Below are 25,223 nucleotides of genomic sequence, written 5' to 3'. Positions count from 1 at the left end.
TGCATATTTTGTATGACAATTTTGTCCCTACTAGAATTTAAATTACAATATAGCATTAAATGTATTTTTTTTTTATTTGATTTCGTATGGATATAATTGAAAAATTCAACAAATTTTGTTTTACATTCCTACACAAACTAAACATGATAAAATAATTAAAATGATATTTCCTGGTTACTTTTCGAGCATTACCAAACATGAAAAAGACATGAGAAATTAGTTCCCATCAAATCTTTTCCGTAAACCAAACAAGACATAGTTTGTTTTAGTTCCTGTTTAGCCCTTATTCTTCTTTTAGTTTGTAAATTCATGTACTCGCTAAAAATAAAAAAGGAACAATTTTCATCTGCGAGAATGCTAACTATCTTCACCTCTTGCCTTCTTAAAAGGGGAAAGCAAGATTGAGGAGGAAACAAATTTCATTTACGAGAATGCCTACTACCTTCCTTCACCTCTTGCCTTCTTAGAAGGGGAAAGCAAAGATTGAGGAGGAAGCAGGGAGCACGCGGGAATTCAAGAATGCAACTTTTTGTTTTTTTTTGGGTAAGCATAATTGAACAAGGCAGGCAACAATGCTACTAACATCAAGTCCTGCTTGGTTACAATGGTAAGGAGGACAAGGTTCACTGTATTATGCTCTTTAAGGAGATCCCGTCGATTTACAAACCAATTCAAAGTCAGAATTCCTTGCATAATTACACGATTTGTCAACAGAAACAAAAAAAGAAGAAAAGGGAGCTGAATCATAAACCACTTCAAAATCACATAATTACACAATTCCATTGCCCTTTTCATCCTCTTCTGGTTTGCTTCCTCCTTTGGACAATGAATAACAAAAACTCAAGCTGGCATGGCTCACCAGAGCCTATGCTCAGCTCTCTTCTCTCTCTCTCTCTGGCCTCCCCATATGCCTCGCTATCGGCTCATTTAATTTACAGTCCAACTATCTTCTTCCACTTGTGCAACATTGTAAAGGTCAAATTTACACCTAAAATGTAATTTTCCGACTTGCAATTTAAGGCTGTGCATAGTCTTCAACAACATCAGGCAGAGATGGTGAGGATCCACCTGTCATTCTGCTAGGCACTGGGGTGTTCCTCCGAGAATGCCGTTTTGTGGGCACAATCACGCTCTCATTTTCACCCTTGTCAATCGACTCATTGTCTTCATCGTCATCACAATCTCTAAAAACTGGATGGACATATGCGCTCTGAAGATAGCCTTTCAAATTCAAGTTTGGTTCTTTTGCACGTTCCAGAGTATCTTTCATCATTGCTTCCTAAACCCAGAAAAACAAATAGTTAAACGTTGATGATAATTGTCATTAGTAAATCTTAGAGAGAGAGAGAGAGAGAGAGAGAGAGAGAGAGAGAGAGAGATCATGTGCATAGTATAAAAACCAACTTCAAGAGGCAATAGGGGCAAGTGAAATTACCTGTAATGGATATGTCACAAATGCAGGTTCGAAACGACCTTTGCAATACCTATAGAACCATATGGTCAGCACTGGAAGTGCAATGAGAAACGGTGTTGACTGAGCAGCTTCTTTTGTACTCAACAATCCTAAAAGGAGGAGTTGTGAGATAATCAATGCAGAGACAACACGACCATGGACATCAGGCCAGAATGCTGCAGCGCTTTCATACTCCTGGTTATAAACATTTATGATCTGCATGCGGAGAATAAAAAGCATATGGGTTAAAGAAAGTGATATATCCTACAAAAAGAAATAGATAAATGTAATCCTTCGTCTGTGAAATTCTATAATCAATATACCAACTCTTTACCTGATGACGGAAAACAACATAAGCCAGGCCAAAGAAGATAATTATGAACGGAAGTAAGGCTGGTGTCACTGTAGCATACACAAGGCCTAGTAAGAAATACAACTGTATACGAGGCTCTCCAGTGTTGAAACCAATACTTCCTGGATCCATTGCCTCCTCCCTATCCTTATCGGTCTTAACCAGGAAGAAATTCTTCAAATGGAATATTATCAGTGGTTTCAACATCAAAATCTCTGCAGCTATACCAGCCCATCCATCAACCATTATATATGTAATAAAGAAAGTTGCTTTCATTGGGATTGCAACACCAATTGTTTTTGGAATCCTGCAGAAAGAAGAAAAAAACTTAATTTTCATGATCTGAATCATGCCAGAAAGAAAGAAAATAACTGACAATAATATCCTTATTTATTAAGTCAATCGTTAAAAAGTACTTAATGTAATAAGTGTTCTCCCTATATGTACTATAGATTTAGGAATTTTTGATACAGTTTGAATTGTAAACACAATATCTCTATCTGAAAACCACCTCAATACCAGGTTTTCTACACAAATTTTAGAATAAGATTTCTCCTAGTCAGAAAGGCTCAAAGAATTACCTTAATCCTCTATGGTTTAACACAGAACTGTAATTCAAAACTGTCTTGGATGGAAGATGCATATCTTGTTTAAAAGCGACAACTTTTTATGGATTATTTTAGAATAACTTATCCATTAAAACCATAACACCTGAAGCCACACAAACCAATTTATAACCTCTTGCACACAAAAACACAGGTTGATTTATAGAGCAGCAGCCTACAAACGAATCCAGACATGCAAATATTATCGCATAGCCAAAATAAGAGACACTGAACAGTATATTGAAACAAATTATCTTGAAGAACTACGTACTCAGTTGCTGATTGGTGAATGAAAGTATCTAGCTGTTCAAACGCTGTTCCAGCAATAATGCTCCCAAGGAATACATTCACAAAACTGAAGAGATAGTATCTAGATGCGGCTCTCCTTTCAAGGGAAGACTTAGACGTAAAGCCCTCAAATTTAGCCATGATCATCAATATGGTTGGCAGAAAGATTAGAAACAACTTCAGTGCAATCCCAGGTAGAAAACCTGCAATGACTGACTTAATGAACTTCCTGCATATGAATCAAGGTGATATAGTAATTAGTAAAGGAAGCCAGATAAGAAGTCAAAAAGTACAAAGCTAAGATAACTCACATTTCTACAATGGGTTTTAGGAATGGAGCTGCTTTCTCGATTCCCTCAAGGCTTGCAAAAGATTGTACAATTGCAATCGGGATCATGAAAAAGAAGGTGAGAAAAAAGAATGCAACGCCCATAATTAGTCTCTTAACTGAGAGTGAAACATATGGAATTGCCAGGTTTGGCCAATATACATCACGTGGCTCTGGAGCCCAATCGGTTAACCAAATAGTTGGATCTCTGGATTGCTGAGTTTGTGCACAAACAGCAGCACCCCATCGAGTTTTAAAGGAAACAAAGGCAGCTGGCATGATAGACTCAGAATCATTTGCAACCCTCTCCTTTTCTTCAGCTATCTGAGAAAGAAAAAAATAATGCATTCAAATCAACCAAGACCACGGGAATTAGAAATTTGACTAAGAACTCGAGGACTGGTACTTACATCATTTGACAATTTCTCAATCTCAGTTTCATAATATTCAATTGCATCAACTTTAGTTCCCCAAAGCCCAAGAAAACCAGTCTGTGAGTAACACAAGCACAAGCCAGGTTAAAGCATAAATTAATTAGTAACTCTAAACAGTGGAATCATATTAGCTCCTACATATGTGTGCATTTTAAGTACCTTCATTAAGGGCCTTATTGAATTTTTACTTCTAGAAACTTTATTCCGATAGTAGACAAGCCAGTTCTGCATCTTTTTCCTCTTCTTTACCAACTTCGCAAGTTTATTGGCATTGTATACCACCTGCATGTAATATATAACATGGATTAAATTATATAATATACTTCTTTAAATAGAAATAATTGGAGAAGCATGTGCAGTTAACGGTTAATTAAATGGAGATGTTTCACAAGTCTATACTATTCAGGCAAGTAGAGATAAGTATCTATATTACATAATCACTGACTAACTATTCAATAAAAAGTATCTATGCAATTCTTGATGCAAATAAATTTATAGAAAAGTACGCATAGACTGCATGGTTGCTTTTGACTCAAAAAAATTTATTTCCCTCCACGTGAGAATATCAGAAGTCTATTATTAACACTAAGCTACATTTTATACTGTGTAATAATGTGTGTTCTGCTTTTTTATGGAACAAACCTGATGTGTAAGATAGTGATCTGGATGGTTGACCAGAAAAAAGTGCTCCACAAGCTCACTTGTAGATTCGTCTGCGTCTGGTGGAACATTTCTAACAAGGACCTGAGAAAAAACAAATTCATAAGATACAAAGTTGTTTTGTCATCTCTTTTTCTCTTCTCCAGGGTAGATAATGAAAATGAGTTGTTCGCATTCATGTAGCATTTCAAAATTATCACATCAAATAAGCCCAAATGATACCTCTAGCTACTATTCTTATCACAAAAGGAAAAACGCTATAGAAGTAAACATTGATCATTATAACAGATTTCAAGAAAGGAAATAAAATATTCCAAGAAAGGAAACCAAAGCCACCAAATAACCTCCAATGTTTGAAACAGAAAGTACCACGGTAAATTGATCAATAAGTCATATGTTTTATTTAACTATCCAATAACATGAACTAACATACTGAGGAATGGAGTCAATCTCACCGTAAATTGATCTGGTCGGCGCTGCTCTGTTGCAAGAAAATGCAACCGCATTTTGGCAACAGTCTCATACTCCTTCAGCAGCACATAGCATGTCCAAAAGGTAAAGATATAAGCCATCACTATATGACTCCAGAATCTGTCAAATACAATCACATTATTATTGCACTTATATATTGATAAAAAAAGATGAGTACACTTGACCAGAATGAAATTTATAATGATAGATAATCTCCAGCTGAATTAGATGTCAATAACACCAATGACAACATTGATTGAATAAGAATGCAGAATCAAAATTACAGAATTTTTAATTTGAGAAAATAGAATCACGTGATTAGTGCACTTACTTTATGTTAATACGAAAAATGAGTATACTAACAAGAACAAAATTTACATGTTGACATCCTCTTCTCAAAAGAAGTATTGTCCAATTAACTAAATGTTTCTAAAAGCAAAAGTACAGATCAAAAAAGAATAAAGAAACAAAACAATACAAATGCATATGCATGACAGAACTTTTTATGTTTCTAAGCATCCAAAAGGGGCATGTGCTGTACAAAAATGGTAAAGTTACCAGGGGAGTAAAATTCATGAATACTTAGGAATGAAAATGTAAGATTAATAAGCAAGAAAGAAGGATTTCTAATGCGGGAAATTAGAGTTGCAAGATTATCACTCTTAACTTATAACATAAGAAAGATGAGAGAACACTTAACCAGAATTAATTTGTAATGATTGATAAATAATAGCACCAGATATAGATAGAATAAGACTACAAAAACAAAAAATACAAATAAATGCTAACGTGAGATTATTTATTATGTTTCCCAATATAAAAAATATAAAAAAAAAAAAAACAAGTGTCATCAATATCTAGAAAGAATACAAGTCATTATTTGTAAGCAAGAGAAAAGGGTGGGTAGAAAGAATAAGTGTCAAAAATACCTTTGTGATTTAGCTGGGACATTTGAAATTGAGAGCTTATCAATGTCACTGGAAGTAACATTGGCTAGCTTTGCTAGATCCAAAGTGCTATTTGTCCAGTTGACCGGTACCAAAACAGCCCATGCAAGGAATGCTATAGGAACAAAGATTTTAAGCCTACAAGAATATACGAAGAATAGAATTCTCAACATAGGCTAACATATTATACTTAAAAGGGGAAAAGTAAAGCAGATAACAGTGGAAATATAAACTTTGAAGGGTGGGTGTGAGAGTTCAATTAAAACAGAAAACACTGAATACTAGTTCTTGAATTCACAATGAGAGCTGTGAGTTTGCAATCATAGTTATTCAGGATTGGATTTAGTAAGGTTGCTGATGAATGCCTGCCTTTTCTTGCATTAAAAGCACAACAAGTTTATGTGATAGGGAAGCAATGAAGCAAATAAGAAAGACAAGTGGAAGGTAATATTAATTTTTAATCACTGAAAAGCCTAGAATAAGCAGCATAATGCCATCATTAAGAGCAGAACATGGCGGTTCAAATATACAAGAAGAAAGTAGGTACATGCTGAAAGAAAAGAGAAGGAAATAGGAGAAAAATATTGCAGCCTACCCTATCAAATATATCCGTAAGTAAACTGCAGAATCCAATCCTGCATGATCAATAAGCTCCGGTTCCGGCATCTTCAATGCAGCTGGCATCCAATTCAAAAACCTTATGTATGACCTAAAGTCCAGATTGACAAACTTGCGCACAAATGCACCAGAATGAGTGGGACTCTCCCTTAGTCCCTTAAAATACCATTTTGGAAAGTACACCCTATCATTGAAGGGTTGAAGCCTAAGAATGGCAAATACTACAAAGAAAAGGAATGCGCTAAGAATATTGATGGCTGCTCCAACCCCTAAATCTCCAAGTGTAGCCATTTATATCTTCCAGAAACAAAAATGCAATAGCCTGTAAAATGAGAATGAACATCTACATTAGCGGAATAATATCCACACATAATATCCACATTATGTAAACACTTGTAATGGGTTTCTAACAATATCTAACAAAGGAAACTACAAACACTGGTATTACTTCCAATCAAACGCAAATTTTTTACAACCTTGGAACCATTGGCATTTGATGAAATAGCAAAACAATACAATCTCAATATGGTAACACAAATGTATTTGACGACTGGCAGCTCATAAATTTTCCCCTTTGTTCACAGAAAAGTAATGAATTTTAAAGTCTTAAACAATCACAAATAAGTTAGACACAAAATGATCAAATAATCATTCGATGATACATGGTACCCGAAGCTTTACACCATACTTGTTTCTAGGAAATTATAATTCCCGGGAAAACCATCTTCTTTCCACAAAATCACACACAGATACAATTAAAAACCAGTTCAACCTCACGTAATTTCAATATGATTACCAACAGACACACCAAGGCACAAAGTTAAACAAACAAACTTCTTTTCTTTATCAACAAAAAGAACATGAGATTTTAAGCTCAATAAAATAGTTGGTAAACCTGAGAGCTAACTTCACAATTTGGCCTACAGAAAACCCTGGAATTAAAACAAAGATGGAAGGAGAGAGGGAAAGAAAAGCAAACCTGGGATTACGGATTAGGGAGTGTTGGAATTGCTTCAAATTCCCATAAAAGAAAGCAAGATATTCCTCCCACGCCCTCGGCAGGAAACCCAGAACTCACGCTACTCTAACTGTGCCTCCCACTCCGCAAGTTTGCAACTTTTAATCAGAACCACAGAGAAACAGAAGAGTGGGAAAAAAATAACTACAAGAACGATCCCTTTCCAGACAGACACATGGAAAAATATCAATAAACCAAACAGTGGAATTCGTTTTCGTGGAAAAGAGCATTCGAAGAGAGGAGCTTGGAATTTGGGAAAAACGGTGGTTATGATGGATGGGAGAGAGGAAGGAGGTGGTTTGAGTTTTGTTGGCTTCCTTCTTACTCTGTCGTTGGGCTTGCTGGATTTAGTCAAGATTAGTCGTAATTAACTACGTCGTTTGGCCTTCGATGTCGGCAAGGTGCCAAGTGGGACGTCCAACGGCTACTTTTTTTGTGAGTGTCTGGACTCTACGATGGCAACGGGTGTTTTTTCAGGCGCGCTTGTGGGACGTGGACGGCACGGACCAATTGGATTGAGCAGTTGGTGAGGCTGTTCTACCCCGACAACAGTTAAGTCGTTGGAGATGAATGATTTTTTTTTTTTTGTTTTGTTTTGTTTTCGGAAACGTAAGAGACACTGATGTGTTGTGGCCGCGTGAATAGAGCGTCTGCTACGTGGGCTGTGATGGTTAAAGTGGCGACAGCTCGGACATAGTTGGATTAGGCCAGCGGCAACTGATTTACTATTGTTACAGGGCTGTGATTCTTGGGTGTAACAGGAAATTGACGCCTGGAATTTGCTTAACAATGGCCCAACAAATGTCACACTCGCACACACCGCCAAAATGATATTTTGAGGTCATGCTTGCGGATATGGTTGGTTGTTGGTAAACATCAATGATCATGACATTTGATTTTGGAGCTTCAGAATAATGCAGTTTGTGCTTTTCTTACCACTTTGGCAATACATATCATTACTGATTTGGTACTTAGAAGTAGAAGTAATGTTGTTTTGCGAAATTGGTTACCATATTGTTAATCAGAAATACGCATTTCTCTCGCGTTACATATAATTTCTTTTAAAAACTAAATTTCGTAAATAATTAGAGTTATAAAATTAAAATTTTGTAGTTACACCATGTTCATATTTTGGTTAAATATTCATATGCACATTTGGAATTTGGTTGGCACCTTATCTTATCAAGCATTTATTAAATTGAGCTAATTAGATTTATGAGCATGTCATTTTCAACATGGACATTTAACCAAAAATTGCAGACGGATTATTCTAGAGAATTATTATATAAAATGAAAAAGTTCCCCTGGGATTATTACTTTTCAAAACACGGAGATTAGTATGTCAATGACGACGATTAGACATGGCGCACTAGCATCAATTGATGTGATTTTAATGTTCCAACTTTTAGACTAATTAGTGGAGGACACTATTGGTTTGTAATATATTTAATACAATCAGCTGAAATCTGTCTTGGTTTTTTGGTCCTCCATTTGACATTTAGGAGAGCACAGAATTAGACAAATGGAGAATTTCTAGTGCAGGCAAAGACTAACCTAGATATCGTGCTGTTTGCCGACTCCATAAAAATATTCCAATTTCTTGTTTTGGGTCAGTCCAAGAAAACATGAGCAGAAAATGCAAAGTCCAATAGTGCAGCAGAGAGAGGGAAAGCAAACAAAAAACGGCCGAAAAACATGAATTTCTTTGTCAAACGACAACAACATACAATCAGCAAGGTTCAAGGTGAATGAAGGCAAACCAAAATGTTGATATTTACACTGGAATGGAACAAGTTGATATGAAGTAATATACAATGTCGTTTTTTCTATATTATTCTGCTGCCCATTTTTCCTTAGTGAAAACAATATTAAAATCATCTTTGTGCAATGCTTATTTACAGATGATTGCAGATGATTTGACAGACAATCCAAAAGCAAGGAAGTTAGGACTTTGTTCTCTAGAGATCACTTGTCTTGGCATGCCATCTTAATACTTACTTTGCTTTGCTACCTCCCTGACATTAGATTGACTAGATCAGCTTGGCTTTCATAAAATGAACCAACATCCCAGTCCTCATTTGAAGATGAAAGTGTCATTAGTGCAACCACAATAGATCTCATGCTTGGCCTCAGTTGAGGGTTTTCTTGTGTGCAAGCCTTGGCAAGTTGTGCCATCTGCAACCACAACAGAAGACATCACAGCTTTTATTTTATGAAATAAGATTACTAGCTAGAGAACACATCCGCATTCTGGAAGGAAATTTTACCTTACAGACTGAGTCAAGTGGGCAATCATCAGCGAGCCTGGGGTCAACAATTTTCCCCAGATCTTCTTTCGGATCTGGCTGACTTAGAATGTTTTCAAACTGCACATTAAGTACAGTTTTGATCAGTTAAGGGCTGATGGAAACCGTTTTGGGAGTTTTACTTGTTGATGAAGCAATAGTAGAGGCAACGAAGGAAAAACTTACCAAAGCAACTAGTCCCTTTGATTCACCAACATATTCATTTGTCCTAACAACAGCTTGCTTGGCAGATATCAGTTCAAAAAGGACAACACCAAAAGCATAAACATCTATCTTGGGAGAAACATCACCATATTGAGCATACCTGTTCACAAATGCTTTATTCAGAGCCAAATAGAAATGAAAATAATGTATATTTTCGAGATGTTACTTATTTGTGCATGGTTCAGATTATCAAGAAGAACATGCCAATATTCACAGCTGTGAACAAGGTTGTAGTAATGAATGAGCTGATGAAAAAAACTTGGAAACTAATTGCGTACTCTGGAGGCATGTATCCGAATGTACCCACAAGACGTGTCTGCAATGAAGCACTTCCATATTCAGACAGTTTTGTTAGACCAAAATCTGCAACCTGCACGGAAGTTTAATTTTACATATGCATTATACAGAAAAATTGCAGAGCCTACAATAACAGTAAAGGCCTTTTTACAACCTTTGCACGGAAGTTTTTGTCTATTAAGATGTTTGCCGACTTGATGTCACGATGAATGTAGACTGGAACAGTATGTTCATGGATGTATTCAAGTCCTCTAGCTGAATCCAAGGCTATTTGCATCCTGGTTGACCAAGGCAATGGATCTAGACCTGAGAGCAAAAGCTGTGAAATCAGAAAGAGGCCAGGAAGTTAGATACCTTATAAGCAGATGCATTATCTTTCTCACCTGAAGAGCCACGCAAATGTTGACTCAAGTTACCATTCTCAATGTACTCATAGACTAGAAATAAGGAGTCCTCAACGCAATATCCTATCAAGCGCACCTGCATAAAGTTAAAACATTAATGCATGCTAGAAGATACTGATCAATCCACTTTATGGAACTACTTACTGAGTAGAAAAAGAAACTTTGTGACAATAAATTTACAGACAGGTTTACGTTGATTAGAATTCTTGCCCAACAAAAGTTCCTAAAATGTATCTTAGCCCTTACAGTATTATACTCTGAGTAAATTCTCTTGCTCGATCCACATTAGCTAAAGGCCTCAGATAGAAAACCAATCCATTGCAAAGTTATCATAAAAAATATATAGAAAATTTCCAGTGTCATGATGCTGTCATAGGGAAAGTAGAATACCAGGTTTAAGTGATGAACATGTGTTAGAACTTTCAGTTCAGCAAGGAACTCTTTTGATGCCTGCATATCCATCCTTTTAATTGCTGCTTTCTGCTTGATGGGAGGAGAAAAGAGTCAGGCATTGGACTTTGCGCACAAGTGTCAAGTCAGATGACAAGCACTTGAAAGTTACATCTTCACTGCTCAGTTCAAGAAATTTTCCTCATATTTAAAGACCAGGATTTGGTATGGATCATCATACACGTAAAACAGAATAAATAGTTATATGATTGTGAAGCTCATAAGAAACTTTGTGGATGGAACACAGAAGCAAGAACACAAACCTCGCCTCTAAGTTCTGCATAGTAAACAGCTCCAAATCCACCTTGGCCAATTTTATTAGCAATGTTAAAGTCACTAGTAGCCTTGGCAAGCTCTTCATATGAGAACTCCACCGATTTATCCACAGTTATACCTGTAAGGCCCGGAGAAGAAGCACCAACTAGAGCAACCGATTCCAAAGTTTTCTCTGAACTATGCCCGGAAACTACACATGACAAAAAAACTATCAATTACTGAAGTGAGACAACCATATGAAATTTTCCATTTGAAATACATGTATCGCAAAAATCTTTGGTATCGCTGGGAATAAGCCAGCTGCTGCAAATGATTTCCAAAATATCCATGTGATTGGCTAGATGTGTTTGTCTCATTGATCATTTTGAACACATTCAAGTAGCTAACTCATAACTAATATTACTCAGAAACTTACTCTTATCAAATAATTTTCTCAATTTAAACTTATATTTCTCTTAGGATTATTTTTTAACTGACAAATGACAAAAAGAAAATGAGAGACAATTCATTGCATTGGAAGGATTACCATGTACATGTTGAATATATCGGTCTTCAGATGCTGCAGAAAACGGTGCCTCAACTACCTTCCTTTTATAATGCCAAGCATAGAGAAGAAGTGCCAAAATTAGAGCTGCAGAAACTCCTGCAACGCATATGCCAGCTATAGCTCCACCTGAAATACCTGCTTAAATGCCATCACAATGGAAGGCACAAGACATCATCAATGCCCATTTTGAAGTTTTATATTTGACCTTGAACACATTACAGAGAGAGATATATCATTGAAGCAGTAATCAGACAAGCTCGTACCACCTGCTCTGCAAAGAAGGACAAAAGGGAATGAGATGCAAATTTCTAGACAACATCAAAAGAAAAGTCTATATTAAGTGATCAATTAATGCAATGTGATATAGTTTACCTCAACTTCAATGGTGGAAAACTCCCATTTTGATCTGCCAAAAAGAAAGCCAAAATTTAGTGAGAAAAAAAGCAAACAGCCTCTATCACTCCTGGTAAGGGAGAGAAACTAACTGAAGTATTTTCTCTAATTCATAAGTATCCAAGGAAGAAGCAGCCTTTGCCTTGGGTTTGAAGGCAAGGCTGGGCTGGTTTCTCACAGTATTGGGCCTCAGAGTTAAAGTATGGGTGGATATAAAGTATTCTAGCCAAGAACATAAAATAATGTGTAGCTGTGGTTCTTTGGCCTCATGTGATTACTATAACAATCCACCACCAGAGAGTTAATCAAGCCCCCGTATGATTGATTAGCAACTTTCCTATTTCATTCACAGTAAATGCACATAATAATATTCATGTCGACAGTCCTTGTCGTGTTTTTTTTTAAAGAATGGGACAAACATCCACAAATGCAACGGTTATTTGTCATTTTATTTCTAGCAATTATCAGATGAACTCTGAATTATTCTCGAATTATTGTTTGAGCTCTGTCTGATTAGCCGCTCAAAATGGAATATGCTAAGCACAGCAGGTAATTTTATATTTCTATTTCCCTTTCAGGCTAATGTAAAATATAGAAAAACTGTTGAAGACTATGAAGACCATAGGCACCGTGTTGAATATGCCAAGCTTATAAATCTCCATAAGTTCTCTATGAATGAGACTAAATACCCAGCAAAAGACAAAGAATAAAACCAAATACAATACTCGTATATTATATTGCCAGTCAGTCACTTCATAATTCTCATCATGGGTTTGAGAGAAAATAATGAAGAAAAATATATATAAATCTACTTCTCTGAGTTTTAATCTCCTGCAAAAGAAGCACTACAACAAACTAGCTAGTGATCATTGTTTTATCTAATTTTCAATGGTTGCATTATAATAAGGAATAGTATTATTATTAAATAATAATGATGCATGCTAACCTCTTGCCGGCACAAAGACTAAGCCATTCCCTGAACTAAAATCAGACCCTCGGTTGTACGTCACCAGCAGCCCTGCCGGGACACCAGTCTCCACCGCCACGAAGGACAAGTCCTCGCCGGGACGGAGAGGGTATGTCTCAAAAAGCCCATAATCCTTGGAGACATGTCGATTGCCGCAGGAGCAGTTGACTGTTACATTGATTGGAACATTATCTGGTATCTGAGTTGGCGCATAAACGTTCACCCTACTCAGCCATTCCACTGTGGTGAGATTGGCAAAAGCATTCTCAGCAATGGTACTATAGGTGTCATCATGCTGGGTTATGTAGGTGAAGGTATGGCCCAAAAAATCACCATTTAAGCAGTCACAAGAAAAAGGTACTTTGATTCGGGTACCGTTATAATCTCGCAATACTTGACGGTTGTATTGGAGAATTTCAGGAACTTGCTGGCCAAAGATGTTGCTGATATACGTGAGATTTGCACCTTCCCACACATGGTATGAGGCTAAGGCAAAGTTGCAGCCAGTTTTGCATTTGGCTTTGGCTTTGAAGGACAGAAGGAGAAAAACATGGAAGGCCAAGAACTTAATATGTATATTTCCCTCCGCAAGAACGATCATTTTGTGAAAAGACAGAGAAAGAGTATGGAAGAAGCAAAAGCAATAGGTTCAGAGAAAGTATTGCATTATTATAAAGTCTAGACTTGGTTAGTTGATCATAGATTAATTTTTTTGTTATTAAAAATACAGAGGTGACAGCGTCCTGTTTTATCTTTGTCGTCATCTTTTGCTTATGATTCGTTCAATCACGAACCACTCTAGCAATTTGGTTCTAAAGAGGAATTTTTTTGGCTTCAAGTACAGGGCAAGAGAATAGCAATATTCATTTTCAAACTATATTGTAAACAAATGGGGCAGGCGGCCCAAATTCCAATGGGTTGAATTGAAGTTGTTCGGATCTACTGAATTACATATTGGAGCTCCAGAAACAGCTGGTGGGTTCCACAAATGGATATCTTCTCAAAACTCCACTTGCTTTCAAGGTAAGATCATAGATATTTTTTGGACAGTGTGGACTTGGACTTGTGGAGCTTGAAGATTTTCTTTTTCTTTTACTGGGAAAAAAATATTTGGACTGAATTCAAACATAAGCCTGTTTCATTTCAGAAATCCCAGTTCACTGTGCTCTCTCTCTCTCTCTCTCTCTCTCTCTCTCTCTCAGTTATCCATGGAAGCCTCTGCAACAATGCTCCCACTCTCTCAGGTCCCTCGTTTCTTCCCACATAAACCCAACAGAAGCAAATTAGCTTGTCCTCCTTGTGGGCCATCTAAACCAAGAAGAACCTCTCTGCCCAGTCGTCTACACTGCCAAAAGATGTATGTCCCTGGTGGGTAGGGTAGTTTCAGTACTTACAGAGTAAAAGTCCCTCTGCACTGCACCTATATTTGTGACTTGTTAGTGTTTCATTCTGGTATGAAAAGTTGGAAGTTGTTTAATTATGATATCCAGGATTTGGAGAAGCATCGCCAGAAGCAAAAGCAGCCAACAACCTCCATAGTTTCTTCACTTACATTGCAGTTAGGATTGTCACTGCACAGCTTGAGGTTCTGTTCTTTTTTTCTTCCATATATCTTGCTTTAAATTCTCAGTCGTCTCATCGTTTGTTTGTGTTTTCTGTTGAATAATATATAAATAAATCTGTTAACAAGAGTAAATTCCCAGAGCAGAGTTACAACCCCGAGGCATATGAAGAGATGATGGAATTTTTGAGTAGAAACTCGTTGAACGATGGAGACCAATTCTGTGCCAACTTGATGCGTGAATCTTCCAGGCATAACGCTCTTGGTATGTTCATTTCATTTCATTAGATTGTTTTTTTGTGTGCCCTTATTTCTGATTAGCTACGTTGGACTTATTATCTTATCCTATGGCATCCACATGGCAGCTTTGCGCATCTTAGAGGTCAGTCTCTTCTCTTGTGAAGGTCAATTTGAATATTTATTTTATTATTATATATTTGTTTACTGACTTAACTTGCTGACATTGACAAATTGAATATGATGCGATTTGTGTCTAGGTTCGATCGGCATATTGTAAAAATGATTTCGAGTGGGACAACTTAAAGCGATTAGCTTTCAAGGTCTGCTTTTTTTTCTTCTTTTTTAATTTATACCCCATAATTAAATTAAATTTTCAAGCTACTCGTTTTATGTTTCTCATCTGGTTGTGTGGCATCGTGTTTTCAGATGGTGGATGAATCCAACACGAGAATCATGAGGGATTATGTCTTAGAAATAAGTCATGTGGAAGGTGAAGGGAAGTGACAAGTGACCAATCCCAGTCCAATTTCCAAGCAATGTCAAATTAATGTTAGTATTATATATGTAAAACACATTGGGCTCCACATTATAAAGTTTACGTTGAGCATCCTTCCCCTTTGAGCCTTCATCGGGTCTATAAAGAAACACGGTATACTAAAGATGAAGAACGTTTAACTCAAGCAAGTTCGGCATGAAGATGAACATCCAGTTTGGTACAAAATGTGTGTGAATAGAGATGCCTTCAATTTCAAACCATATGTAATCCCTTACTTATTTCATTATATATAGCTGCCTGTCTACAATCTTGAAATACAATCTATATTATGGCACAATCTCCGCGACAAGAATCAAAGAAAACCATCAACGGCGACAGCAAACATTTGAACTGCTTATAACAATCTCTGTACACAAATTTATAAACAATGGTTTTCCATTACAGCGAACCACCAAATTACCAGTAAGGAGATACATACATTGAATTTCAACCCGCCTATAATGTTGTCACTTGAGGTTCCTCCAATGGCTGCAACCAAAATGACATCCAGAATACATGTGAGTTCGTAGATCCTAGGCGTATGTTTTTTGCACATGAATGTGTAAGGCATGTTTGATGGTAACTAATACATCAAGGTGCCCCTTCTGTACATAACTTACCTTAACATAACGGCTTAGATCGCTAGAAGTATGGATATGCCCTGAACTGAAATATGACCGAGCATAGTCTTCAATTTTCCCCAATCTGCAAGCATTGACCAATTAAACCATTCAATAGGTGATATTAAATAGAGATATACTCCATCAGTGAAGTGGTGAGCAAAAAAGAAAAGGCTGGTTTTGGTTACCTGTAAACATAGTTCACCATGATACCTCCGCTTTGATTAAGGCCTTTCTCTGACCGATCTGCCATCCAATTTATTCTTTCAACCATCTGCTCCACAGTAACAAAACTCAGACTTAGCATATCAAACTCCCGCACTTATGAAACATACTTTCTTTTAATTCACCTAACTTATCAAACAGCTCATTTCTAGCTGTTGAAAAAAATTTCTTTCTTGTTCTGAGAATTACATAGAAGAAGCAACATAATTGATCTATGCATCTTAGGTGTTTTACCCAATCCATCATATTATACAACAACTATAAAGGCCCATATGAGGAAAAGTTAACCAACTGTTCTGCAAACTTGAGTTAAATGACGTACAGCTCCATTTTGTAAGTGAAAATTTGCAACAGAATCCAGAGCTTTTCCTCTCTTTTTCTCTTGCAGAAGGTACCTAGAGGCAAAGGAACAAGAATTAGTTAACAGTGTTTCAGACGGAATAACATAGAACACAAGCTTGTGCAAAACTACAAAAGCAATTTGTATGATGTAATCGCCAATTACACAATATTCACTCTTAGCTGTTTCATACCACAACAGAGCCGTCGTCTCCATTTATACCAGTTTTGCAAGAAAAATTCACTTATTAACTAGTTTTATTAGAATACTAATATACCTGGCACACAGTCGCATTAGAGAGGGTTTTAATGCTGAAAGCAATTTATCAGAACTTGTCCACTCATGGTTTGGTGAAGTCAATAAATTGAACAACACTTCCATGCTGTTTTTCCCAGAAGTGAATTCCCTGAAAGTTTAAAATGTTATTGAGTATGCTACTCTCTAGATGCTAAAGTAACTTGCCAATTACAGTATGAAGCTTACACAGAGGCATCCATCAGTGCTCTTTCCTCTTCTGGTTCAAGTATGTTCTCCCAAAACGTAGAACCAGATGTATCAGCTGGCGAATGTTGTATGTCTTCACCTTCAGAAAGTTTTGATTGAGAAGCCAGCTTAGATAGGAGCCACTGCATGTACCCTGGGATGGGGCTGAGAGTCGCAAATGTCTGATTTTAAAGGGAAGAAAAGGCCATGTGTCAGAGAGCAAATCTATGAGCAAGACTTAGACAGAAATGTATGACTAATTTATATATCCTCAAAATTTTAAAAGAGACTGAAGCACTTACAGAAATATTTGTCATTTCTCTTTTCACAAGTGTGATCACACGTTTGATTAGAAACCTTCCCAGGTTGATCCCTTTTAAGCCAGGCTGTGGAATTTTTTCAGTATTCAGATCAAGCAATGGTAGCAAAAAACCGAAGATAAGAGGTCAATATTCCCTTTCAAAAAGGAAACAAAGAGTTGAAGGTTATTTAAATTCTAGAAATAATAATTAATGTAACAATATGCACACCTGAGTTGATGATATGGAGTAAAACAAAGCGCTTGTAGCCTCACATTCGGGACTAGGAGGGTCATCCCACAAAACTTCCTGTCATACTGATATTAACTACATGGCCATTGACCAGAAAACAAAAAAAGAGAAAGAAAAGAAGAAGAAGAACAGTCTAATAAGCTGAAACAAAACTGACCTGTACTGTTTGAGCCACATTCTTCATGAGTGCAACTTCAATGAAAATAAGCGGTTCACCTAAAAGAAGAAAATAGTAAAAACATATAGAACATAATAATCATTCTAGTATGTATTCAAAACCATTACAATGAACGGCCACATAATCAAACATATTATCTACTGAATAACCATAATATTGCTCTTAGGTGACATCAAAAATTACCAAAGAGACAACAATAATAGAATACCAGGTATTGCTGGATGTAAATATCCAAAACAACGGCGACCAAGTCCCAGCCTTCTCTTGAGATCTATAAGATTGCTAATTGGGTGCACAGCCTAAACAATATAATAGGACGACGTCAAGGTTACATACATATAATATACCTAAATTTGTTACGAGACAAGGAAGATTGCGTACCTCATAAGCCACAATTTTTTCCAGCAAAGAGGCTGGATCATGCCATGTGATCTGGTGAAGCTCTAATGCAGCAGGGCTAAGCCAAGTACTAAGTTTTTCCTTTAAGTAGGAATCCAATGCTCGCAAAGACACAATATTTTCCTCTCTGAGAATATGCAAAAATAGCAATTCATCCTGGGGTCTGATTTCATTCTTAACGTTGTAATAGTTGTAAGTGTAACCTTACGCGAGAATGGATAGAATATCAGCTCGAAGAATGGACAAGAACTTCAACCCGCCGGGATGCGTGTTCAGCCGCTCAAATAGAACTTCGTACGCCGGCTTGAGAGCATATCTTAGATTTCGCTCAATACGATAGAAAGCAGAAAGACAAGCCTCCTCTTCAGTGCCAGTTGAGGGAGCATTGTCACCTAAACATGTCGGATGGACAAACCAACTCAAACTCACAAAAGACCAAGTGCAACATGTAAAGAACAACTAAAATAAATCAACACACAACTTACTGCCACCAGGAAGCTCAAGACCCAAATATTGCATTATCAAATCGCGAACTTGTGTCCTGTTAAGATCATACTCCTTGGCAAGTAGTTCAAGTAATTTTCGACGGTTCTCATAAGAGAGGCTAAAATATCCCTACATTAATTAAGAATAAAATAAGGAATTTTCTTATCAAAAACATCAAATAAAATAAGGAATTTCATCGTCCAAATACGATTAAGCACCAACCTCCGAGAAATCATTCAGTACAGAGTCTAAGATTTCGGTTTTGCTCAGTGAAATCGCCGAGTGCATGGACTCACGTACAACTTCAAAATCCCTAAAGAAGAACATGTAAATTCATGCTTTGATAGTAATTAAAATAAATAAATAATAATAATTACCTCTCATTGTTGCTCGAGGCATTGAGCTTTTCGTTTCGTTGTTGTGGAGCACCTTGCACCAGTCGTCCACTTGATTGGCTTCCATCGGAATTGGGCAGCGTTTGGTTAACCAGGTTCTGTTGCAAAAACATCAACACTATCCAAATCCATAAGAAATTTCTTCGTAATCCAAACGCGGACTACGAAAATTGAATATGCTTACGGCGAGAGGAGAGCGAGCGAAGTCTCTGGCGTCGTTGGGCCTCATTCTGGTTCGCATCAAAATGGCCAACCCTTTCTTGTTCATGTTTAGTTTCCAAGTTCGATTTTTATAGTAAACTGTAAATGTAAGATTCAATTCTCAGTCTCTCGGACACTCACTTTTGTCTCTTATCTGGTGGCGCTTCATTTTCCACACCCGCCACTGCCAGCCGCACAACCAGGTACACATTTATTTCGTCCAAAAAAAAAAAAAAAAAATTTCGTCCAAAAAAACCAGGTACACATTTATTGACGACACACTCATACCTCAAGGCCCCTCAGTCTCTTGCAAATTACGAAATTACCTAACTTCTCTTAAGCTGGCTTGGGCTATTCCTTGGATCCGCGCCGACAAAAATTAAAGGCCTATATTTAAACAGTAAAGCCGACCGGCTACTCTTTAAATATATTCAAATATTTAAAAGTATGGCCGGGCGGCTATACTATTTTATTATATTCGAATATTAAATAGTATAGCCGCGCGGCTATACATTGTCAAAGCTTTCTTCCCTTGCTTTGTATGCTAAAACTCTGCAATTCCCATTGATCATGGAAAGAAAGAAAAAAAACAATGACTAGTATTTCAGTGTTATGGGGTCCACTTGTGCATTTCCTATTAAGTCATCTCCAATCATCAAATTTAAGTAAGAATATTGAGAACCAGTAAATAAAACTAAAATGATAAACATGAAGTGGAATGATGGAACTCCAAATGGGTACCAGCTTTTTTACAGGTTTCATTTGTGCTGATGCTTCCTCACAGTTCCTTGACTGATAAAGATTGAGGCCCTTCACCGAGCGCTAAGAGATCATCAACATGACTTTTTCCTTCACTTGCTTGTATTAAAGAAGAAAAATTTACAGCAGCCAGTTCACTATCAGTGTCATATTCTGTTCCTCGTCTTTGTCGCTTTTCCTCTCTGCGCCCAAGTTCATCAATTTGCAGTTCAGTTTCTGTTTGAACAGTAACCCGAAAACAGAAGTGCAATGCTTCATTCCATATGTTTTTTTATGATTCATGCGTTAATGAGAACAAATCTTTTACAGAAGCGGCTGTGTGCCATCTGCTCCAACAAAAAAATATTCAGCCTGGGCGTGTCCTTTTTTAAATAAATAAAAACCTTTTTTCCTGGACTGGACCAAGGTTTAATTTAATTGGGCTTCGTGTGTAATGTATATTGAAGTTGCAAGTCCACAGTGGTTGACGGTTGACTTGTGTCTTTAAAGCGTACAGTCGGCAATGGACTATCGCTAGCAGCTTGGGAATAATGGCGGTGGTGGGGGTGGTCATGTGGTGGGCTAGTCTAGTGAGAGTGAGAAAATGACAAACAAAAAGTGGGTGCACGACAACTGGTAGGGGTCCTCTTCTTTGCTTACTTCAATTTGGTCTTAAAAAATTGAACTAGTCAGGATGGTAAATACGTTTCCTTATACTCAAGTTTAAATCTTCTCCGTAACTTGTATTAAATGCGGGTGGATAGTTGCCCTTTAACATCATATGACTATAAGCATCAAAATAGATTGAGTTAACTCTAAGCATAAAAATAAATTAAGTTGGTGTAAAAAGCTGAAAGACCCAAAGCAAATTTTATATATCATGCCCAGAGTCCTAGACCACCAGGGATTGTGCCGGATTATAGTCAATGAGATGCACTACGTAGAAAGGGCCAAAGCTAGATGCAGTGCGCGGGGCCATATTTGATTAATCAACAAAAGTAAAATAGTCCGTGAATGGCCTTGTTTGGTTGATGGGATGGGACAATGCTAGCTAGCTAGCTGGGCCCTGAATCACCGGCTGTCTTGGCTAATTGCCACAGCAGCCACCTATTATTCTAATTTATAACCCTACCACCGGCCTTTTTATTCGTGTATCTGTGCTGACAAAATGGAGAAAAAGTAAATAATAATTATTAAGTTAAGTGGGGGGGCATGCAACGTGGCTAACAATGCAGACTATTGGAAGGAATGAATACGACTGTGCTGATTCCTATAGAAGATTGAGTGTTAACCAATTATTCAGACCAAATATTAGTCTATAATTAACATAACTCTTTTTTCGATAAACAAATTAAAAATTATATAGAATTTTAAAATTACAGAATCTAGATTTTCATGATTTTAATTTTTAATAATTAAAGATTTCAGTGTTTGAATTTATGTATATATCGAATTTTGTAAATAACATAATTTTATAAATTACACTATGAAAATTGTGAAATGACACCTATTTTTGTGAAAATTAAACTCATGAATTTGATGCTCCAATTTCCACTAATGTTTATGCTGATCATTTAATAAATTTCACTCTTAAGTTACCAAATAAGGGAGCTAATGGTGCGTTTGAACGAGGGAAATAAACTTGAGATTTTAACAAAACTCAGAATTTCTAAATTGACATTAACCAATTCTGGTGTTTTGATAAAAAAAACATAGAAATTTAGAAATTCCGCGCTGACAAAAACATGGAATTTGGAGATCATAAATCCCAAGTTTAAATTATATTTAAAAGTCGTCATTTCTAAAATCCCAAATAGATTGAGTTTTAAAAAAAGATAACTTTATAAATAAAGGTTAAATTCCGTGTTTTAAATCAGTCACCCAAACAATAAACTTTACAAATTCTATAACATTAATTTCCGTCATTTTAAATTCTGTTATTTATGAAATCCTTTGTACTTTTAAATTTCTTCATCCAAATGCACTGTAAGGGAATTGTCAATTTCTACTATTAAATTTTTGACTTTTAACTAAATTATGAGTTATTTTCTCTCATCCATTAAAAGAAATTATATTATCATGTTCAGGATTGAGAAAGAAAAAAACTTATTCTGTTCACTTGCAACAAAAACAAAGACAAAAATTTGAGGCAGTGAAGAAGGAAGCCTGCTCTCTCTCTCTCTCTCTCTCTCTAGTATATATACAATAAAATAAAAGTAAGCTAGTGTAGTCAACAAACAAACAGATGAATTAAGTGACCTAATTTTAATTCAGAATGGATTGTCTCTAATTATGTTATTTTACACTGTTGAAGGAATCTAAGGCAGATGAGGGGCAGTTCGTTGCCTTCCTTATTGGAATAAAATTTAGGAAGGTCTATCTATACAAGTCACCCTTGGTTCTTCAACGCTTACCACACAATATATAACTTTCCACTTTGATAATTATAATTTCCCCATATTTGATGGCTAACAATAATAATGTTCCCTTCATCCTCGCAAATAGTAAATTCTTAATTCTTAAAAAAAAAAAAATTATGGACTTTTGCGATACTTGGGGAAAAAAAGGGGTTTCATGACATGATTCGCAAGTCACCTTTTTCATTTCAATTAATATTAACTTTTTCATGATTCGCATAACATTATTGGTTTTTTGGAACTTCTTCAATTCAACATATCATATCATATGCTTTTTTCCTTTTTTGTTTTTAGAGGATTAGGTACACAACGCATAATTGACATCATTTATTCAGTGCATGCCTCATGTGCAATAAGTCTTTTGGAATTTGATTTTACCACTTTCCGTCCAATGTGAATTCATTTGATTATGGGATTAATTTTGATGTCGTTGGACTATATGTCGAGAAATTATAACGGTTAAAAGAGGTTTTTTAAAAATGATTTTCTAGTGTGATTCTCTTCATATCATTTCAGTTTTTTGGATGGCTTATATCACTGGTGAAGTTGTATCCACGATTGCCATATTGTTATTGGAATGACTTCATTTACAATATGTGTCATTTGTACTCTTTATTCTTATTAATCTAATAAATTTCTATCGTACTTTTATAAATAAAATAATAATAATAAGATCACCACGATGGTTGGGATAAACAAACAAAGAAGTAAGGTCATCATGAAAATAATTGACGCTTTTAGTTGTATTAATTACTTCCTATAAGATCCCAAAACCTCAATACTGGAGACAACTAAGGTTTACAATTGTGTGCAACAATACAATCTACAAGTAATAATACGAAACCAATAAAATATAATTTTGAACGTTAGAAAATTATAATATCATTATTGTTGGCAATAAAAAATAAATTAAAAAAATCCAATGACCAAAGTAAATGCCAATGTTGGCTTATGTTATTATTGATGGTGGAGCAACACGAACATGCATGTACACAAATAATGTGAGATTAATAGTGAATTTTCCCGTGATAAAAATTAAATAAAAAATATTGTGGGAGTCGTTTAACACATGAATATAATTTGTATAATAATATTTCCCATCACTAAAAAGTGAAGAGCGAGTCATGCATGGGACAATTCGTAATCGGCTTTACTGTTTCACAACGGGACATTTTTGTCATTTTTGGATATTCCTTGGTTGCTAGTGGCAGACGTCGTTTTCTCTCAATTTTACACACATGTTCATTTTAACTAGGTTTTTTTTTTTCTTCACAATTTTAACTAGGTATATAGGAGTTCTTCAACTAGGCACCCTGTCGAACCTTTGCTCTAGTCCCAACCAAGCCATCATGCCCTCGTCCACCTCTATTAATATTCCTTCCTCTAGAAAACCTCGGATCTTCATATGCCCTGATTCTGGTAATACTAGATGTCACCTCAGAACTCTCCACAACATCATCAGCAAACACACGGATATGTTCCTCGGGTATATCAGATAAAATGATGAGCACGTGCTGCTCAACCTTAACATCTTGCACCTTCCTGAGTACAAGATACAACTTTCACTTGATTCCCAGGTTTCAAAGTATTTGTAAAGCTCTTTTTCGTTTATGGCAAGAGTTTTTGCAACTTCTTTCATTTCGGGCAAGATATGAACAACCTCTTCCTCAACTCTCTCAACCCATCCTTTCAAATTTTTAACATCTCCCTTGGTAACAATAACTGTATGATATCACCCTTCATAAAGCGTCCCTTCTTTCTGTTTGAATGTAATGTTGACAAAACGACACCATTCTCTCTGGGTTGTTCAAGTTCATCAAAAGTTATTCTCAAAGTTTAAATCAAACAAAAGAGATCAATAAATCAATGTTAAAAAATTTTAGGAGTTTAACCATCATTTCGATCAGAGATGTTCTCATCAAGAATCAAACCCACGATCCCACAATCGCAAGTTCGTCCTAATCAAGGGGCTACCCAAGGGTGGATATCTACCTCATCAACTAATGAGTAAGTACATATGAAAACACCCCCTAAAATTGCAATAAATATAGATGATTATTGTTTTAAAAACACTTAATGTTTCTCACATTTACTTCTCAAGGTTCAACCAACTAAACTCTTTTTTTTAATGCACACATTGCATTTGAGCTGGCTACTTATCAATTGTATAATAAAGATATAAAAAAGAAAGAAAAATTAGAGAATCCTTATTTTGTGGATGAAATTCGAGAAAAATCAGGGGATCCAACTCCATCAATTATTTAAACAATGACCAAATATGATAGTTTTACTATTTATCAATCATTTACAATTGGAATTAAAATAAAACTTGCACTACTGTCGAATCAAAGCAAGTGAGATTTGGTATCAAAAATCAGTCACAAAATGAGTTGCAAACCGGTCAAAACTCAACTCAGAAGTTGTTTTGACTTGTTCTTGTAATCTTGTTTAACGTACTTATTTAAGGTTTAAAACTTTAAATACATATGATTGCGATTGCGTATAATTACCAAGCCCAATCCCCTTTCTCTATGCTTCCACTCGTTATGTCACAAATAATTCGACCGAGCAACATCAACGTCGATCTGTTCACCCATCTGCCTATCAAACACGTGGCAAAATCTCGAGCAAAGTTGACAACAAAAAAACATAGCCGAAAAGCAGAGGATCCAAAATCAGTGAGAGAACTGAGCAAGAAGAAAGAGACGTTCCGGAAAAGGAGTCATACGTTACTTGGCTACTTCTCCTGTATTTACATCTCATTTTTTTTCTTTTCCCAAAATTTAAAAATTCCGTTTCCTTTTTTCGCCGACACAACGCATGCACAGTGACACAC

The 25,223-nt window shown here is 36.2% G+C and overlaps 4 protein-coding genes across 5 annotated transcripts; 1 reads left to right on the top strand and 3 right to left on the bottom strand.

The window, feature by feature from the left end:
- Positions 1-599: 599 nt before the first annotated feature.
- LOC103324433 (hyperosmolality-gated Ca2+ permeable channel 1.2-like) lies at positions 600-7,539 on the bottom strand. Its single transcript, XM_008226488.3, has 12 exons — positions 7,136-7,539; positions 6,134-6,478; positions 5,521-5,676; positions 4,576-4,711; positions 4,103-4,204; positions 3,620-3,742; positions 3,437-3,517; positions 3,010-3,350; positions 2,682-2,927; positions 1,788-2,112; positions 1,436-1,669; positions 600-1,279 (listed from the first exon to the last, which is right to left on the bottom strand). The coding sequence occupies exons 2-12, from the start codon at positions 6,445-6,447 to the stop codon at positions 1,016-1,018; spliced, it is 2,322 nt and encodes a 773-aa protein (XP_008224710.2). The 5' UTR covers positions 6,448-6,478; positions 7,136-7,539; the 3' UTR covers positions 600-1,015.
- A 1,384-nt stretch (positions 7,540-8,923) lies between these two features.
- LOC103324475 (lysM domain receptor-like kinase 3) lies at positions 8,924-13,641 on the bottom strand. Its single transcript, XM_089049242.1, has 12 exons — positions 12,998-13,641; positions 12,031-12,064; positions 11,922-11,929; positions 11,638-11,793; positions 11,099-11,301; positions 10,776-10,865; positions 10,365-10,461; positions 10,136-10,287; positions 9,963-10,054; positions 9,646-9,784; positions 9,442-9,540; positions 8,924-9,349 (listed from the first exon to the last, which is right to left on the bottom strand). Exons 1-12 carry the CDS (start codon positions 13,617-13,619, stop codon positions 9,182-9,184), a joined length of 1,860 nt encoding a protein of 619 aa, XP_088905368.1. The 5' UTR covers positions 13,620-13,641; the 3' UTR covers positions 8,924-9,181.
- Positions 13,642-14,062: 421 nt separating this feature from the next.
- Positions 14,063-15,426, top strand: RBCX1 (Chaperonin-like RbcX protein). Its single transcript, XM_008226490.3, has 6 exons — positions 14,063-14,386; positions 14,509-14,603; positions 14,727-14,844; positions 14,945-14,961; positions 15,077-15,139; positions 15,246-15,426. Exons 1-6 carry the CDS (start codon positions 14,227-14,229, stop codon positions 15,321-15,323), a joined length of 531 nt encoding a protein of 176 aa, XP_008224712.1. The 5' UTR covers positions 14,063-14,226; the 3' UTR covers positions 15,324-15,426.
- Positions 15,427-15,565: 139 nt separating this feature from the next.
- LOC103324434 (malonyl-CoA decarboxylase family protein) lies at positions 15,566-19,453 on the bottom strand. Of its 2 annotated transcripts, none has more exons than XM_008226489.3 (16): positions 19,216-19,453; positions 19,014-19,129; positions 18,859-18,949; positions 18,636-18,765; positions 18,359-18,542; positions 18,133-18,277; positions 17,960-18,050; positions 17,731-17,789; positions 17,553-17,630; positions 17,325-17,408; positions 17,023-17,204; positions 16,817-16,945; positions 16,522-16,594; positions 16,163-16,248; positions 15,975-16,059; positions 15,566-15,843 (listed from the first exon to the last, which is right to left on the bottom strand). In XM_008226489.3, exons 1-16 carry the CDS (start codon positions 19,297-19,299, stop codon positions 15,811-15,813), a joined length of 1,650 nt encoding a protein of 549 aa, XP_008224711.2. In that variant the 5' UTR covers positions 19,300-19,453; the 3' UTR covers positions 15,566-15,810. The 2 variants fall into 2 exon arrangements, with proteins under 2 accessions (XP_008224711.2, XP_088905367.1); XM_089049241.1 differs by having other exon boundaries at positions 19,014-19,149; positions 19,216-19,436.
- Between the last annotated feature and the right edge of the window lie 5,770 nt (positions 19,454-25,223).

This window comes from Prunus mume, linkage group LG3 (genome assembly GCF_029339155.1).
Source record: "Prunus mume cultivar Tortuosa linkage group LG3, ASM2933915v1, whole genome shotgun sequence".
Classification (NCBI taxonomy): domain Eukaryota; kingdom Viridiplantae; phylum Streptophyta; class Magnoliopsida; order Rosales; family Rosaceae; genus Prunus; species Prunus mume.
Note: the sequence above shows the minus strand (reverse complement) of the source record. Positions and strands in the feature narration are given on the sequence as shown.

Excerpts from the sequence above, each read along its gene's own strand:
- LOC103324434 (XM_008226489.3), bottom strand. The coding sequence starts at position 19,299 with ATGAACAAGAAAGGGTTGGCCATTTTGATGCGAACCAGAATGAGGCCC. Across the intron at positions 18,950-19,013 it reads GCCTCGAGCAACAATGAGAG|GGATTTTGAAGTTGTACGTG; the intron begins GTAATTATTATT and ends GTTCTTCTTTAG. Across the intron at positions 17,409-17,552 it reads ACTCCATATCATCAACTCAG|CCTGGCTTAAAAGGGATCAA; the intron begins GTGTGCATATTG and ends AAAATTCCACAG.
- LOC103324475 (XM_089049242.1), bottom strand. The coding sequence starts at position 13,619 with ATGATCGTTCTTGCGGAGGGAAATATACATATTAAGTTCTTGGCCTTC. Across the intron at positions 10,866-11,098 it reads ATGCAGAACTTAGAGGCGAG|AAAGCAGCAATTAAAAGGAT; the intron begins GTTTGTGTTCTT and ends CCCATCAAGCAG. Across the intron at positions 9,785-9,962 it reads TTCGGATACATGCCTCCAGA|GTATGCTCAATATGGTGATG; the intron begins GTACGCAATTAG and ends ATTTGTGAACAG.
- RBCX1 (XM_008226490.3), top strand. The coding sequence starts at position 14,227 with ATGGAAGCCTCTGCAACAATGCTCCCACTCTCTCAGGTCCCTCGTTTC. Across the intron at positions 14,387-14,508 it reads CCAAAAGATGTATGTCCCTG|GATTTGGAGAAGCATCGCCA; the intron begins GTGGGTAGGGTA and ends TATGATATCCAG. Across the intron at positions 15,140-15,245 it reads TAAAGCGATTAGCTTTCAAG|ATGGTGGATGAATCCAACAC; the intron begins GTCTGCTTTTTT and ends TCGTGTTTTCAG.
- LOC103324433 (XM_008226488.3), bottom strand. The coding sequence starts at position 6,447 with ATGGCTACACTTGGAGATTTAGGGGTTGGAGCAGCCATCAATATTCTT. Across the intron at positions 1,670-1,787 it reads ATGTTGTTTTCCGTCATCAG|ATCATAAATGTTTATAACCA; the intron begins GTAAAGAGTTGG and ends CTCCGCATGCAG. Across the intron at positions 1,280-1,435 it reads TTGTGACATATCCATTACAG|GAAGCAATGATGAAAGATAC; the intron begins GTAATTTCACTT and ends TTCTGGGTTTAG.